This window comes from Crocodylus porosus, unplaced genomic scaffold, assembly GCF_001723895.1.
Source record: "Crocodylus porosus isolate Cpor-Errol unplaced genomic scaffold, CroPor_comp1, whole genome shotgun sequence".
NCBI lineage: Eukaryota > Metazoa > Chordata > Crocodylia > Crocodylidae > Crocodylus > Crocodylus porosus.
In genome coordinates, this window is record NW_017728915.1 from 1,372,487 (window position 1) to 1,384,765 (window position 12,279).

At 45.4% G+C, this 12,279-nt stretch overlaps 1 protein-coding gene across 2 annotated transcripts; it reads left to right on the forward strand.

Annotated features, from left to right (window-relative positions):
* Positions 1-2,039: 2,039 nt before the first annotated feature.
* LOC109310403 (uromodulin-like) lies at positions 2,040-9,708 on the forward strand. Of its 2 annotated transcripts, none has more exons than XM_019535501.1 (8): positions 2,040-2,070; positions 2,756-2,920; positions 4,342-4,563; positions 5,565-5,722; positions 6,681-6,926; positions 7,868-8,027; positions 8,807-8,951; positions 9,570-9,708. In XM_019535501.1, the coding sequence occupies exons 2-8, from the start codon at positions 2,774-2,776 to the stop codon at positions 9,668-9,670; spliced, it is 1,179 nt and encodes a 392-aa protein (XP_019391046.1). In that variant the 5' UTR covers positions 2,040-2,070; positions 2,756-2,773; the 3' UTR covers positions 9,671-9,708. The 2 variants fall into 2 exon arrangements, with proteins under 2 accessions (XP_019391046.1, XP_019391047.1); XM_019535502.1 differs by having other exon boundaries at positions 9,573-9,708.
* The last annotated feature ends 2,571 nt before the right edge of the window (positions 9,709-12,279 follow it).

The window sequence follows — 12,279 nt, forward strand, 5'->3', positions numbered from 1 at the left end:
ATTCCCCACTGTTTTACTCCTTTTCTAGTTTTTTACACCTAGGTAAGGTGTATGCAAAGAGCTAGAACAGTAGTGTTTCACAGGTGCCTGGCACTGATATCAGTGCTTTCATAACGTAACCAGCAGTGGGGAATCAGGTTCAAGGAATGCAGTTGGTTTCTACTTCTTCTGTTAGCCTCTATCAAGACTGGTCTAATTCAGATCTATAAGAGTAATGCACTAATAATTGTAGTGTATCTATACAGTGCTCCATCCATTTATCTATTGTAGTGCCTGATACAGAGCAAAGTGCAGGGCTTCATAAAGTGAAGCCTGGATATTAACACCCCTTACTTCCTAGATGGGGAAGTGAGACACAGAAATAAGTGACTTACCCAAAGTCTACTGTAGGTGCTAGAAAAAGTTTAGATCAGAGTGTACAAGTGCTGCCAAATGAGAACAGGAGGTTTTTGTTCTCATGTAAATGACTGCACGAAGCATAGGGCAATGGAGAATCCATCTGATGCCCTCTCCAGGAGCTCATGCTAATGTGGAATAAGATCTCAAATACAGGATTCAGATTTACAGCGCTCTTGTGTGCCAAGCCATCGAACTCTTCAAGCAAGGAACTACCCCTGGTGTCTGGCTTGATTGCTGGGAGCAAGCATAAGCTTTGAAGAGAAGAAAGTAGCCTTGTACTTTATTGCTTTGTGACATAAATTTAAACCATGTTCATAGCTTTTGTTATGCAATCCCTCTTGCCTTAGACCTGTGGAAGGAATTGTAGGAGGAAAAAGATCACCTTGTAACTGAAACTTACTTACATTTCATTAAAAGATAAAAGTGGACCCTGTGTGGAGGAACAACCCTTTCCTTCCTCTCTTGTGAGTGTTTACTGAAGACTTTGTTGTGTGATTTTGATCAGAGGCTGAGGTCTAAGGGGAAGAGGTCAGTCCCTTGTCATCTGCGTTTATTTTTATCTGTTTCCTGATCTTTCAAGCCCTGAGTCAGTGGAATGGCTGGTTGGCTACGCTCTAAAGTGCTTTTCTGTAAAACAAAATTTGTTCCTGCACTTTGTCTTCAGTAGGATGGGTGATGGGAATGAGGTTTTGCTGATCATGCCTGGAGGGTAGGCATTGACTTGGTGGCCTTCAAATGGAATAAACAGCATTAGAAGTAGAAGAAATAACATATGAAATGTACAAAAATACAGCTGGGTGATGGGGAGACCACATGGGGAGTTAATGACATTGTTTGCTAGAGTAAAATGTTTCTTCCAAAATCTGGGTAAGCTAAGCATGCAAGGCAAAAATAGCTGCATATGTTGAATGAATTAACTCCTGAGTGACTGGTGCCTCCTGAATCTGGGGGGGCACTTGCAGAAGCCGCCGATGGTGGTGGCCCTGTCAGGGGGGCACCAGCACAGCCGACAGTGTCAGTGTCAGCCATCGGGGGGGGAGGGCGGCACTGGCCCCATCGGGGGTGCATGTGCACCCCTGTGTACCTCCTACCAGTTGCCTGTGAATTAATGTGAAAGCAGTGATTCTTAACCAGGGTGCCACAACACCCTGGGGTGCCGTAAGATCCTTTCAGTAGTGCTGTGGAGTCCCACAAAATATTAGCACTGTTAGATGTGCAAACACTTACACATGGTTCAAAAAATAAACCCAGAGATTTCAAATAGGAATCTATAGTGGCAAAACCATTCCAACCTGCTGTGAGCTTTGCGAGTTCTTTGCAGCAGAAGAATTGCTCTATTATTTTCCCATAATAATAATTTTAAAAGGAGTGAAAGCTAAGAGCTGCCATTTTCTGAGAGATACCTTGGGACCAATGAGGGGTAGTGAAAAAAGTGGAGAACCATAATTGTAAAGGAAAGTGTGCTTTCTGCCTTCTAGACAGGTTAAGTATGTCATCTTATCATGCTATGAGAGGATTCTTTATAACTGACTATCAGCATCTCCACAGATAACTGATGAGCATGCTAGAAATCCAAACAAACTGGAACCTGCTTGTTTTTTCAGGGAGCGACTGTGATGCTCTGGATGCTGATCTCTGTTCTCTGGCTGGCTGGCAGTGAGAGCTACCATAGTGAGTTTCTTTAAATGACATCTTGAGGGACAAATCCAGATAAAATGTGAAAAAGGAGGGTGAAATCCTAATTTGAAAGGAAGGATTTCAGGAAGGGAGGAAACAGGAGGAAAACACACACACAAATGCAACTGTTACACTAAAGCTTTGGGAGCACAGTGAAATCATTCTCTTCTTCTGGCAGTAGGAAGCCTACTACCTGCCAAGCCAGCGGTGACAGTTCTTCAGAGGCTGTAAAATCATCACATTCACCCTGTCTCTGAGCAAAGCAAGTTAACTCATAGGAGCACCATGCTAGCTCAGCTGGATAGTTCCCAGTACTAGAGTTAGTGCATTGAGCTCTACACTGGTCCATGCAACATGCAACATGAATGTAATTGAGATTAGATGTTGAGGGTTTCAGCTCAAACAACGGAAGATGGAGGCTTTCTTGGTGGGTGCTCAAGTGTGACTGTATCTTTAATTTCTGGTGCCTCGGGAGAGGTCAGTCATTGACATAAAGATTGTTTGGGAATCTAAATGGTGACTTCAAATAAGAGAGACTCTGTTTTTGCTTTAAATAAATGTCCCACCCCCTGCTGAGCAGAGCCTTTACTCAGACCTGGGCATGAGTTGACTGGAGCTTGCTCCACTATTACAAGTAGTCATTCTTCTTTTAAGCACATGCATGTTCCCTCTGATGTAGCTGATCTGAAGAAGCCACATGGCAGAATGGGAGCTGTCCTTCGTCCCAAAAGAAGTCCACATGTTTGCTGGCCCAATCCATGTAAACACCAGGGAGAATGTCAGAGAGTTGAGGAGAAATCACCCTGCATCTGCAAGCCTGGCTTCACTGGGCCATTCTGTCAAGGTAGGCCTAGGGAGATAGACCGGAGGGTGGGTGTGACACTGGGCTCTGCTTCAGCCTACTCACAGGCACTGAACCAAAGTCTGAAGGCAGGGTAGAGAGGCACCATATAGACTAATTGAATCCGCGATGCATACGCTTTTGTGAGTAAGCTTTTGTCAGTCCTTTACATTCCATTACATGTCTCCATCAACTGCTATGATAAAAGGACTTGCTGAAGTAGGAGCAGCTACTTAGAGTGTTATGGGGCAGGTATTTGATATGATGCTGGTATCTTTTCCAATGGTGGTGAAGGCTTCATGTGACAGCTGTGCTTGTAATAAAATAATTGCCTTCTACAGTAAATGAGAGAAACTAATTTCTTCCTTTCCACAAGAAAATGTGGGTGTCTGCCAATCCTGGAGAGGGGAAACAAGGGTGGATCTCTAAGCCATCTCTTGCTACAGCAGCATTAATACCCCAGAAGCCCACTTTGGCCCTATGACAACATTTCTTATGCTGATCTGTGACCCACAGAAAGCCCATCTCTTCTAAGGACATGCTGGAGGTGCTTCTGGGAGAGTTCAGTATTCTTCAATCTATTTAGAATGAATCTTGCTGGTTGTAACCCACTTCAAGGCCTTTTGGAGCCAAAAAAGTTGGGCAAAATGAGCAAAGTTACTGGCACTAGCTCAGCTGCTTTGTCTTTTTTCAGATTTCTGGACTAACTCAGCCATGATCAGAGGGTGACAATGTTGCAGGAGGATAAATAGAGATCCGATGTTAATAAACATGAAGAGCTGCATTTGAGAGAAGAGATTACTGCTGCAGACACCCCCTCCTCCTTTTTTCTTAACTAAGCAGCTTCACTCACTGTCACTGTATTAAAAAAGGGCAATTGCCCTTTGTCAACTTAAGCCTATCCCCCTGCCACTATGATAAAATGAACACTGTGTTGATGTAGAATGGGGAGTCTGTGAGAAGATATCCATAAGAGTCCATAACACAAAGACTTTACAATAGGAGGAAACTTAAGAACCTCTGGCTGAGAGAACCTGCTTTTCCCTTAGTTACTTATAAGAGATTTCAGCATAGCCAAATCAAGAGCTTCCAGAAAAAGGTGACCAAAATTGCTGTTTGCTGTTTAGCCAGAAGAGTCCCTTTCAGCTTCCCAGGATGATGGTATATGGTGTAACGTCTCTATGGACATTTTAGCCATGATGACTTAAGTTCAGGACCTGTGGTTCTGTGGTTCTAAACTTAAAAGTCATGTCTTTCAGCTTGGAGGCAGCAGTGGATCCTCCATGATCTTGTCAATTGAGGGGGGCAAATCCCTACTGGCAGTTCTAGTCACTGTCAAAATGATGTACTGCATGCAGTTGTGCTGGGTCATACCACAGGTGACCCGAGGGCGCCTTCAGGCCTCATCCTTATTGCTATTCCAGATCACTTTTTCCCCAGATGTGGTCCTGAAGCTGACATGTGAGGAAGATCACATGAAGATGATGGTGAGGAAGGAAGCATTTAGCTTATTAAGAATCCCCTTGGCACTTGTCCACTTGAAGAACAGCACTTGCAAGGTGTCAGAAAAAGAGGAAGGGGGAGCGACCTTCTTTGCAGCCACTCTCACTGGCAAGAACCATACTGTATGTGGGTCAGTAATTCAGGTAAGAGTCCATCTATGGATACTTCTGATTAGAAGCTGGAAGAACAGGAAGCCATTTCTAGACACAATACCAAGGTGATAGACAAGTGGGCATATCTTATTTTATTTCTGAAGAGCATTGGTATCAAAAGGTCCTAGCTTTAAATAAATAAATAGAGTGCTGAAAAGCTGGCCAATGTAAAACATGTAGGATGGTCAGTGGTTCTTTCTCTACTGTTGCTGAATTGCTTCAGGGGTCACAGTGCTTGGCTTGTCCAACAGAGCATGGTGCTCTTCATTCTCTGTTTCCTAACTAAAAGCTCCCAATGATCCATGAGATAGTAGTACTACAACACCATCTCTTGGGGCTTTAGCCTCAGAATTGGATTGGATTGTTGCCAGCTAATGGAAAGCTTCACTAATCAAGAGACAGAAGTTCCTTTCCAGAGTATAAAGTCCTAGTTCTTGTCCCATAGGACACCTATGAGGTGTGGTTTAGCTTAATGTCTCTGTGCAGCACAAATCTCTGTTTCACTGCTATATGCTGAACCATGTCTGCTACAGCAGAGCCTTGGAACATACAATGCATTTTCCTATTGAAAGTCTATTACCATGATTCCCTAATTTTGGGGGGCAGGGGTGTCATGCCCCATGTTTTAGTTTGATAGTGCTGTATAGCCCTATGATTCTGTGTTATGAATAATACAGAGCAACACTTTACATTGCTGCAACCACATCATATCCTCTCCTGCAACCCAAATGATAGTGTAGAATTGTTCTTGATTTTTCCTTTCTCTTCCTTTTCCTCCGTTTCCCTCCTCTGATTTCTCTTTCCTTCTTCTCACTTGCCCTCTAGCAGTTCATTGTATACCCCAGTTTGGGAAACTGATCAATAGCAGTATCTAACAGAGGCCTCTGACCTCCTTGCTACAGGCAGGAGCAGGTAAGCCATGACAAGTACAAAGTCAAGCACATGTCTGACATGAAGGATGTGATTTGAAGACCGTTTCTCTCCCATTCCAGCAAAACACATCACATGTATCTTACTCCAATGTGATAGAGTCAGACAGGGAAGTCCAGAGTGTGATCTCCAGGAGTGTCATTCTGAGGTTGAACTTCACCTGTGTCTATGCCTATGAGCAGGTTGTTGGGCTTCCCTTCTCCCTCACTGCCATTGACACGTGAGTTGCTTGCACTCTCTTTTCGCTTGATGTGTCGGCTTTCTTTCTGCCCTTGGGCCAGTGGTGCAGCATGGTCATCATTGTGTAGTTTCTACCCTCTGCCTATATTGCACTGTCAAAATTGTACATAGAAGATCTGATCCCAGTTATCCAAAATTCCATCAGTAGTCAATAGGGGTGATGTCTGCTTTGGCCTCTGAAATAGGGGTCTCTTGTATTTAAAAAAGCTGTGAGAATTAGTCCCCTGAATGAAATAGAGATCTGGAGATGAATGGGGCAAGCTTTGAGAGCTGCATCATGTCAAAGCCCTTTCCCCTCACTTCTCTCAGAGTGAGCCAAATGACCAACTTGGATTGCAGACCCAAGTGGGCCGGAGGCAGACTTGCCTTCTTCACACTGGGTGAAGTGAAACCACAGAAACTTGTAGGTAGGCGAGTGCAAGGTGTCCATCTTGTTTGAAGCTGGCCTATAGTTTAGGTGAACATGTTGAAGGGAAGTGAGGGTCTCACTTTTCAGGAGATGCATTAATAAGAACATGGACATTGGAGACCAACCTTTCCTCCTACCCATTTAATGCAAACAAGCTGTCTTGCAGTTCACAAGTGAGCTAGAGGGCTCAGGAAAACACTCCCAACTAACACCTCTTGAGGTGTGTGTGAGGAGAGATCTCTTGGGTACTGTACAAATAGGCCAGCAGGCCAACCTTAATGGGAACGGCAATGTCCATGAACCCTCTTTCTCTTTTGTCCTCATGCTGCCCAGATACTCCAGATTAGAGGCCTATCTCATTGTGCATGGCTGTCACTAAAGATTGGCAATGGGTGCCAGCAAAAGGTTTCCACATGGGAGGTACTGGGACTTTCCACTAGCATTTGTTATGAGTGGCTGGTGATGTCTGGTGCTGCTTCCGTCTTGCCTTCTTCTAACTCGAGGCCTGGTCTTCCTGATTTTCTCCTAGGCAGGTGCAGTTCATTGTCAAAGAAGGGAAGTTCAATGTCACCATGAACCTATACAAGACCTCCTCTTACATGGAGCCCTACCAGCATCAGCCTGCTGTCCTCCCAGTAACGGAGACCCTCTATGTCCTGCTGCAGCTGGTAGGGCAGAACTTGCTGCGATACTTCCTCCTGAGCATTAAGGACTGTTGGACCACCCCAACTGCAGACCCCAACCAGGAAGTGCGGCACCAGCTTATCTGGAAGGGGTAAGAGTGGCAGGGCTCCAGCTTTCTCATGCCAAAGGGAGCATAAGAAAACCCATGTGTCCTAACCCTAACCCATCTTTGGAGGGAGAACATCTTTCCTTGCTGCTGTAAGGTGGAATAAGGGGCAGACTGCTCCTGTCTTCCTCCAGATACAGGCAGGAGAGGGATTTAGTAATGCTGATAACAAGGTAGAAAAGCTGCCTACCCCATAAGTGGTAGTTATATAATCACAAGCAATTGTTGCTATGAAGAACATGTGTCTTTAGATCCTTCTGCTGATAGTACATCAGTACAGCAAAGGTAAGTCAGCACTTTGCAGTGTTCCACCAAGAAAATCAAACTCAAAGATTATGGCTGATCAAAATCATAGAATCAGTGTTGGAAAGGACTTCAAGGGTGATCTCCCTAAACTGATGCTCATCATTAAAGATACCTGTATCTTTAAATTATAGATACAAGGGCCCTGATCTCATTAATTTTCAGACTATTTTCCTAAACCATCCCAGACAGATACTTATTCATACTTTTCTTGAAAACCTTCAAACAAAGAGATTTAAATTTGAAGGAGACTCTAATTCAAGAGTTTCTTTTTCCAGAGGAAAAAAGAATGCAAGTTTCTTTTTCTCATTTCCCCCAACTATTCCAGTGGGGGAAAGGGGAGGAATAGGAGGAAAATAATGTGTGGGAGAAGAGAGGGAAAAGATTGGAGATTAAATGAAAATGTTTGATGAGAAAAATCTTTCATTTTGCTAAATGCTGAAAAAAGTCTACCCATTTCTACCTGTGTCTGGCATCTCCATTTGACCTGTTCTGTGGAAAGCAAGGCTTCTCGTATACAAAGTCTTTTCCAATGACAGAACATGGTGGGGTGGCGGGGACCTACATCTCATACTGCAGAAAGGCCTAGGCTGACTCAACCCTTTGGCTTCCCCCTGTTCCAGATGTCCACATGATGAGACAGTAACGTACATCAGTGCTATTGGAAATAGCACCATGGCAAAGTTCAGCTTCCTGCTGTTCAAGTTTACCAACTACTCTCAGGTGTTCCTGCACTGCCAAGTTCAGCTGTGTCATCCTGATGGCCCTGAGCCCTGCGTCAGGGTAAGGCTTCCTTGCCATCAGGAGTGACCTAACCTGCCAAGAAACCTTCTTCCTTTGATCTTGCTTGTTGGAGTTAGAGAGCTTTGCTTCCACACAACATTTAGTTCAATTAACTCAGCTGAATGAAGAACATTCCATAAGAGCTGGCTTGCATTAAAAAAATAAAGTAAAGATACAAGAGCCCTGATTTCACTTATTTTCAGACTAGCCTTCCTCTTTATGACTGTCACTTGGGTAGCTAGCCACATGAAGGCTTTTATCACACAAGACTCATGGATGTGCAGTAGGAGACCAAACCCTTTAAAAATGGTGTCCTTTATCATGTTTCTCCCCAGCCAGCCACCTGGCTCTGACTAGTTTTTTCATAAAGGAAGAACACAGCCAGACTGCTTCCTCTTAAGGGACAGTTGCTCAGTTATGGAGGCCCTCTTCTTGCCTCTTTGCAATCCAAATACTAACCTATGGAGGAAGACCTTTTACTTAAGCCTTTCTTTTAATGACAGCTATCTACATGTAGCTTTTCAGTTTGCCTGAATGCTGAAGAAACAAGCTGCTAACCTCTATGTAGCTTATAGTGTTTTATATAAACTTGGAATTGCAGGCTTTTCATTGTGATGTCACTGTAAATGACAAGTTGGGCACAATATTCATTTAGTAAGAAGGAAAGCCGAGCTCATAATCAAGAGGATGGGATATTTCTCCTGTGTACGAGAAAGAAGAAAGTGCAAACATATCCTCATCGCCATATCTTTGCTTGCTCATCTCTATTTTGTTCATAGGAATGTCCTAGGAAGTTCAAGAGGAAAAGGTCTCTTGAGGATGACTACAGGAAGATTGTCTCTTATGGACCCATCCATCTTCTGGCCTCTCCACTCTCTGGAGCACAGGACGTTGACTCTAGTAGAGAACAACAGGATGTTTGGGGTATGTATATCCCTTCCTGGCTAGGATGGGAGCAGCACAAAGTGGAGCAAGGGCAGTGACACTTCCTCTATAGGTTATGCTTTGTTGTTGAATGAGGCCGCTGTGTTCGGTACCCCATAATGTGGAAATTCAGAGTCTTTCAGGTGCTAACATCTCTATGCTCTTAGACTGTAATCTGCACAGGGTCATAATTACAAGCTGTAGAATGGGTAATGAGAGCCTCATCCCACTCTCTAAACCTGCCTTCTCCTCAGCCAGCTTGTCTGTGCTGTATCACTGATTTGCTTGGAAGATCAGGAAAAGGTGGATGGTGAATCAAGAGCAAAGTAGGTACTGATTCTGGAAAGGGAGTGCTAAGGGCTAGCTCTTTAATGAATGTTAGGAGCAAGGAACTGATTAAACCATAGCCCTGAAGTACACAGATATGACAATCTGGGTGTGTCTTCACTGCCTAGATGTATCTTGCTCACTCGTGATGTTTAGTAGATAATATGGCTCTTTCATATCAGAGGAGGTGACCCCACCCTCCCAACATTCACTGAGATGGGAGATGTTCTACTAATGTGCATAAGGTCTGCCAGGAAGATTAAAGAACACAACCATTTATTTTCTCTTCAGCAGCACACCTCTGGATTCCTGGTGCTGCGGTAATGCTGTGTGCGGTTGGTCTCTCCATTCTGGTTGCTGTAGTCATAGTTATGAAGAAACGAGTGATATAAACACAGTGTCATTTCCAAATAAACCTGACAATAGCTAAGAAGAGCTGTCTGTCTGCTTCTTTAAAGAGACTTTTTTCAAAAGAATAGACTACTTTCCCTAGCTGAGAGAAAATGATACAATGCACTGGGCTGCAAAAGGTTAAACTACTTAAAGCTTCTGTGTCCCCTGTATTGCCTAGCTGTTGAGAGTCAGCAGATCTTCCTTACTCCCTGACCTGTTGCACAAAATCCAATCCCCTGTGTATACGTGCTCTGCTGGATTCACAAAGCCTAGCCATTGTCTGAAAACAGGTGGTTTGACAGATACCAGCACGTTCAGCTAAGGGCCTGCATTCTAAGGAGCACAGTTTTGACACGTTCAGTTTCCATGAAAGTCAGTGAATCAGGTGCCAAACTGCCCTTCACACTGCCGGCAATTTCATCCTGGTCACTGAGGCCATACAGTTCTTTTAAAGCAGTATTGTTTTATTCTTGTGAACCACTAAAGCACTCTGCTGTTGGTGTTGGTCCTTTCAGGGAATAGATTGACTAAAAAGATTTTTAAAGCAACACTAGTGTGGCTGTTAACATGGAAACCAAAACCTAGAACTTGCTTGCTTGTATCTTGAGTCTCATGCAAATTGCTACTTTACCATCAGCCTGTAACACTGCTTCCTCCTCTCCTAGCCAGTCTGTGCTGCCACAGCTTGTTCTTGTCCATGATCCCCTGGCTCTTGGATTTAGTTAATTTTTCAGGTGAACATACCACAGGGTTTTTTACTGCAAGGGGACACACATTTATAGCCAGCTAGACAAGTGACTTAATAAACTGTTCAACAGAGGGACTAATACAACATACAATCTTCAGGCACAGGATCTGTTCTATAAGCCAAACATATGTCTTGAGCAAACTATGATAGTAGGTTTAATGCTTAAGTTACCTCAGAGACTTTGGAACCTTGGTACCATGTTTTCAGTTTGGGCACAACATGCAAATCTTACAAATGTGGTGCCTGTTGTCATGGCACCTCTTTCCTGGGTTCCTATAGGAGGTGATTTGAAGTAGCAAACTCCCCAAATCTACTTGAGAACAAACCTTTTGAAACAATGGGTGCCCCCACAACTGCATGTAAAACTGTGCGGGCATTAGGGCTGTGTGAGTCTTCAGATCCTGCTTCGGATCCGGAGCCGCTTCAGACACTTCAGCATCTGAAGCGGCCCATCCAGATTGAAGCAGGGTCTCAGCAATGATATCCAAAGCGGGTTGGAGCATCTGAAGCACTTCGGATCCACTTTGGATGCTTCAGACCTGCTTCGGCCATCTTGAGGCACAATTAGAAGGCGGGGAGTGGGGAGCAGGGGAGGGATGGAGGGGGGGGGAGAGAGGGGGAGTGGAGAGGAAGACTGATGTCTGTAGGTAGCCAGTGAAAAGGATTTCTCTCTGGCTACCTTTCCAGTGGTATCATCTGTGGGGTGGGACTAGAAACAGCATAAAAGCCTCTTTTTGCAGCTCATTCCCTGTCAGCAACTGTGTCAGAGAGGTATGCTTAGACTGAGACTTACGTGCTCCTCTTTCTTATTATGAAGAAGTGGGTAGGTATGTTTACAGCAGAACAAGACAGACAGATATACAGAAAGATTCACATGCACACACAGACCTTTTGCAGCACAGGAAAGATCAATATGAAGCGTGCTGGAAAGGCAGGTGCCAGGTCTTCTGGCAGGGGAGGAAGAGGGGCTAGGGGGAGAGCTAGCGCTGCAAGCTCCCCCCATCACAAACACAGATGCATTCTGTTCCCCAACAGCCGTGACATCGGCGCTGCCCGTGGAAGCCAGGCGGTGGGAGCAGTGTCTGCACCTGGCATCCCTGCATCTGCACCACCTCCGCTCAGTCCAGAAGTGGGCATCAGCAGTGGAATCACTGCCTCTTCCACCCCAATTTCAGCTCTCAGTATGAGCCTCCCACTGCCAGAGAAGGAGCTGGAGCTTGAACCAGGGATGCTGAGCGCTCTGACTAAGGCAATTCTGGGGACTGAGGGGGAATCGGAGTGAGTGCTCCACACCCCTCACGTTTCCCCTAGACCCAGGTCTCCTCTGGAAAGCAGAACCCTGGAGGAGGCTGAGGTTGTGGACGCAAGTAGCTCAGCTAAGGCAGCTCCTCCTGCTTTTCAGCCTCAGCCTGCTGAGAAAGGGGAGAAGGCAGGATCCTCGCCCTCAACCCAGAAGCGGGGGAGTAGTGTAGAGTGGGGTCACTTTGAGGTGACAGATGATCCCAGGTTTGCTGTCTGCCAGCACCGCTGAAGGCACACAAGCTATGGCAAGGACATGAGGCACTTCTCCACCATGGCTGTGCTGCTGCATCTGAGGAGGCAGCACCCCCTTGCCCTTCTTCCTACTGCTCAACCTGGCACCAGTGCGAGTGTGCCAAAAGGGAAGTCCCCCCCGCTTGCTCCAAAGCCCCCTTACCCCACAGCAGAGGCAGGTCACCCTGGACCAGTGGGGGCAAGGTGGACAGAAAGGGGGGGCATGTTTCCCAAGGTGAGTGAGATCACCCAGAGCACTGGGGAGATGCTTGCTCTGGATAGCCAGCCCTTCTCCCTAGTTGAGCGGCCAGGGTTCAGGCAGTTCGT

Coding starts and splice junctions, on each gene's coding strand:
- LOC109310403 (XM_019535501.1), top strand. CDS start 2,774: ATGGCAGAATGGGAGCTGTCCTTCGTCCCAAAAGAAGTCCACATGTTT. Junction 6,927..7,867: donor CACCAGCTTATCTGGAAGGG/GTAAGAGTGGCA, acceptor CCCCTGTTCCAG/ATGTCCACATGATGAGACAG. Junction 8,028..8,806: donor GCCCTGAGCCCTGCGTCAGG/GTAAGGCTTCCT, acceptor TTTTGTTCATAG/GAATGTCCTAGGAAGTTCAA.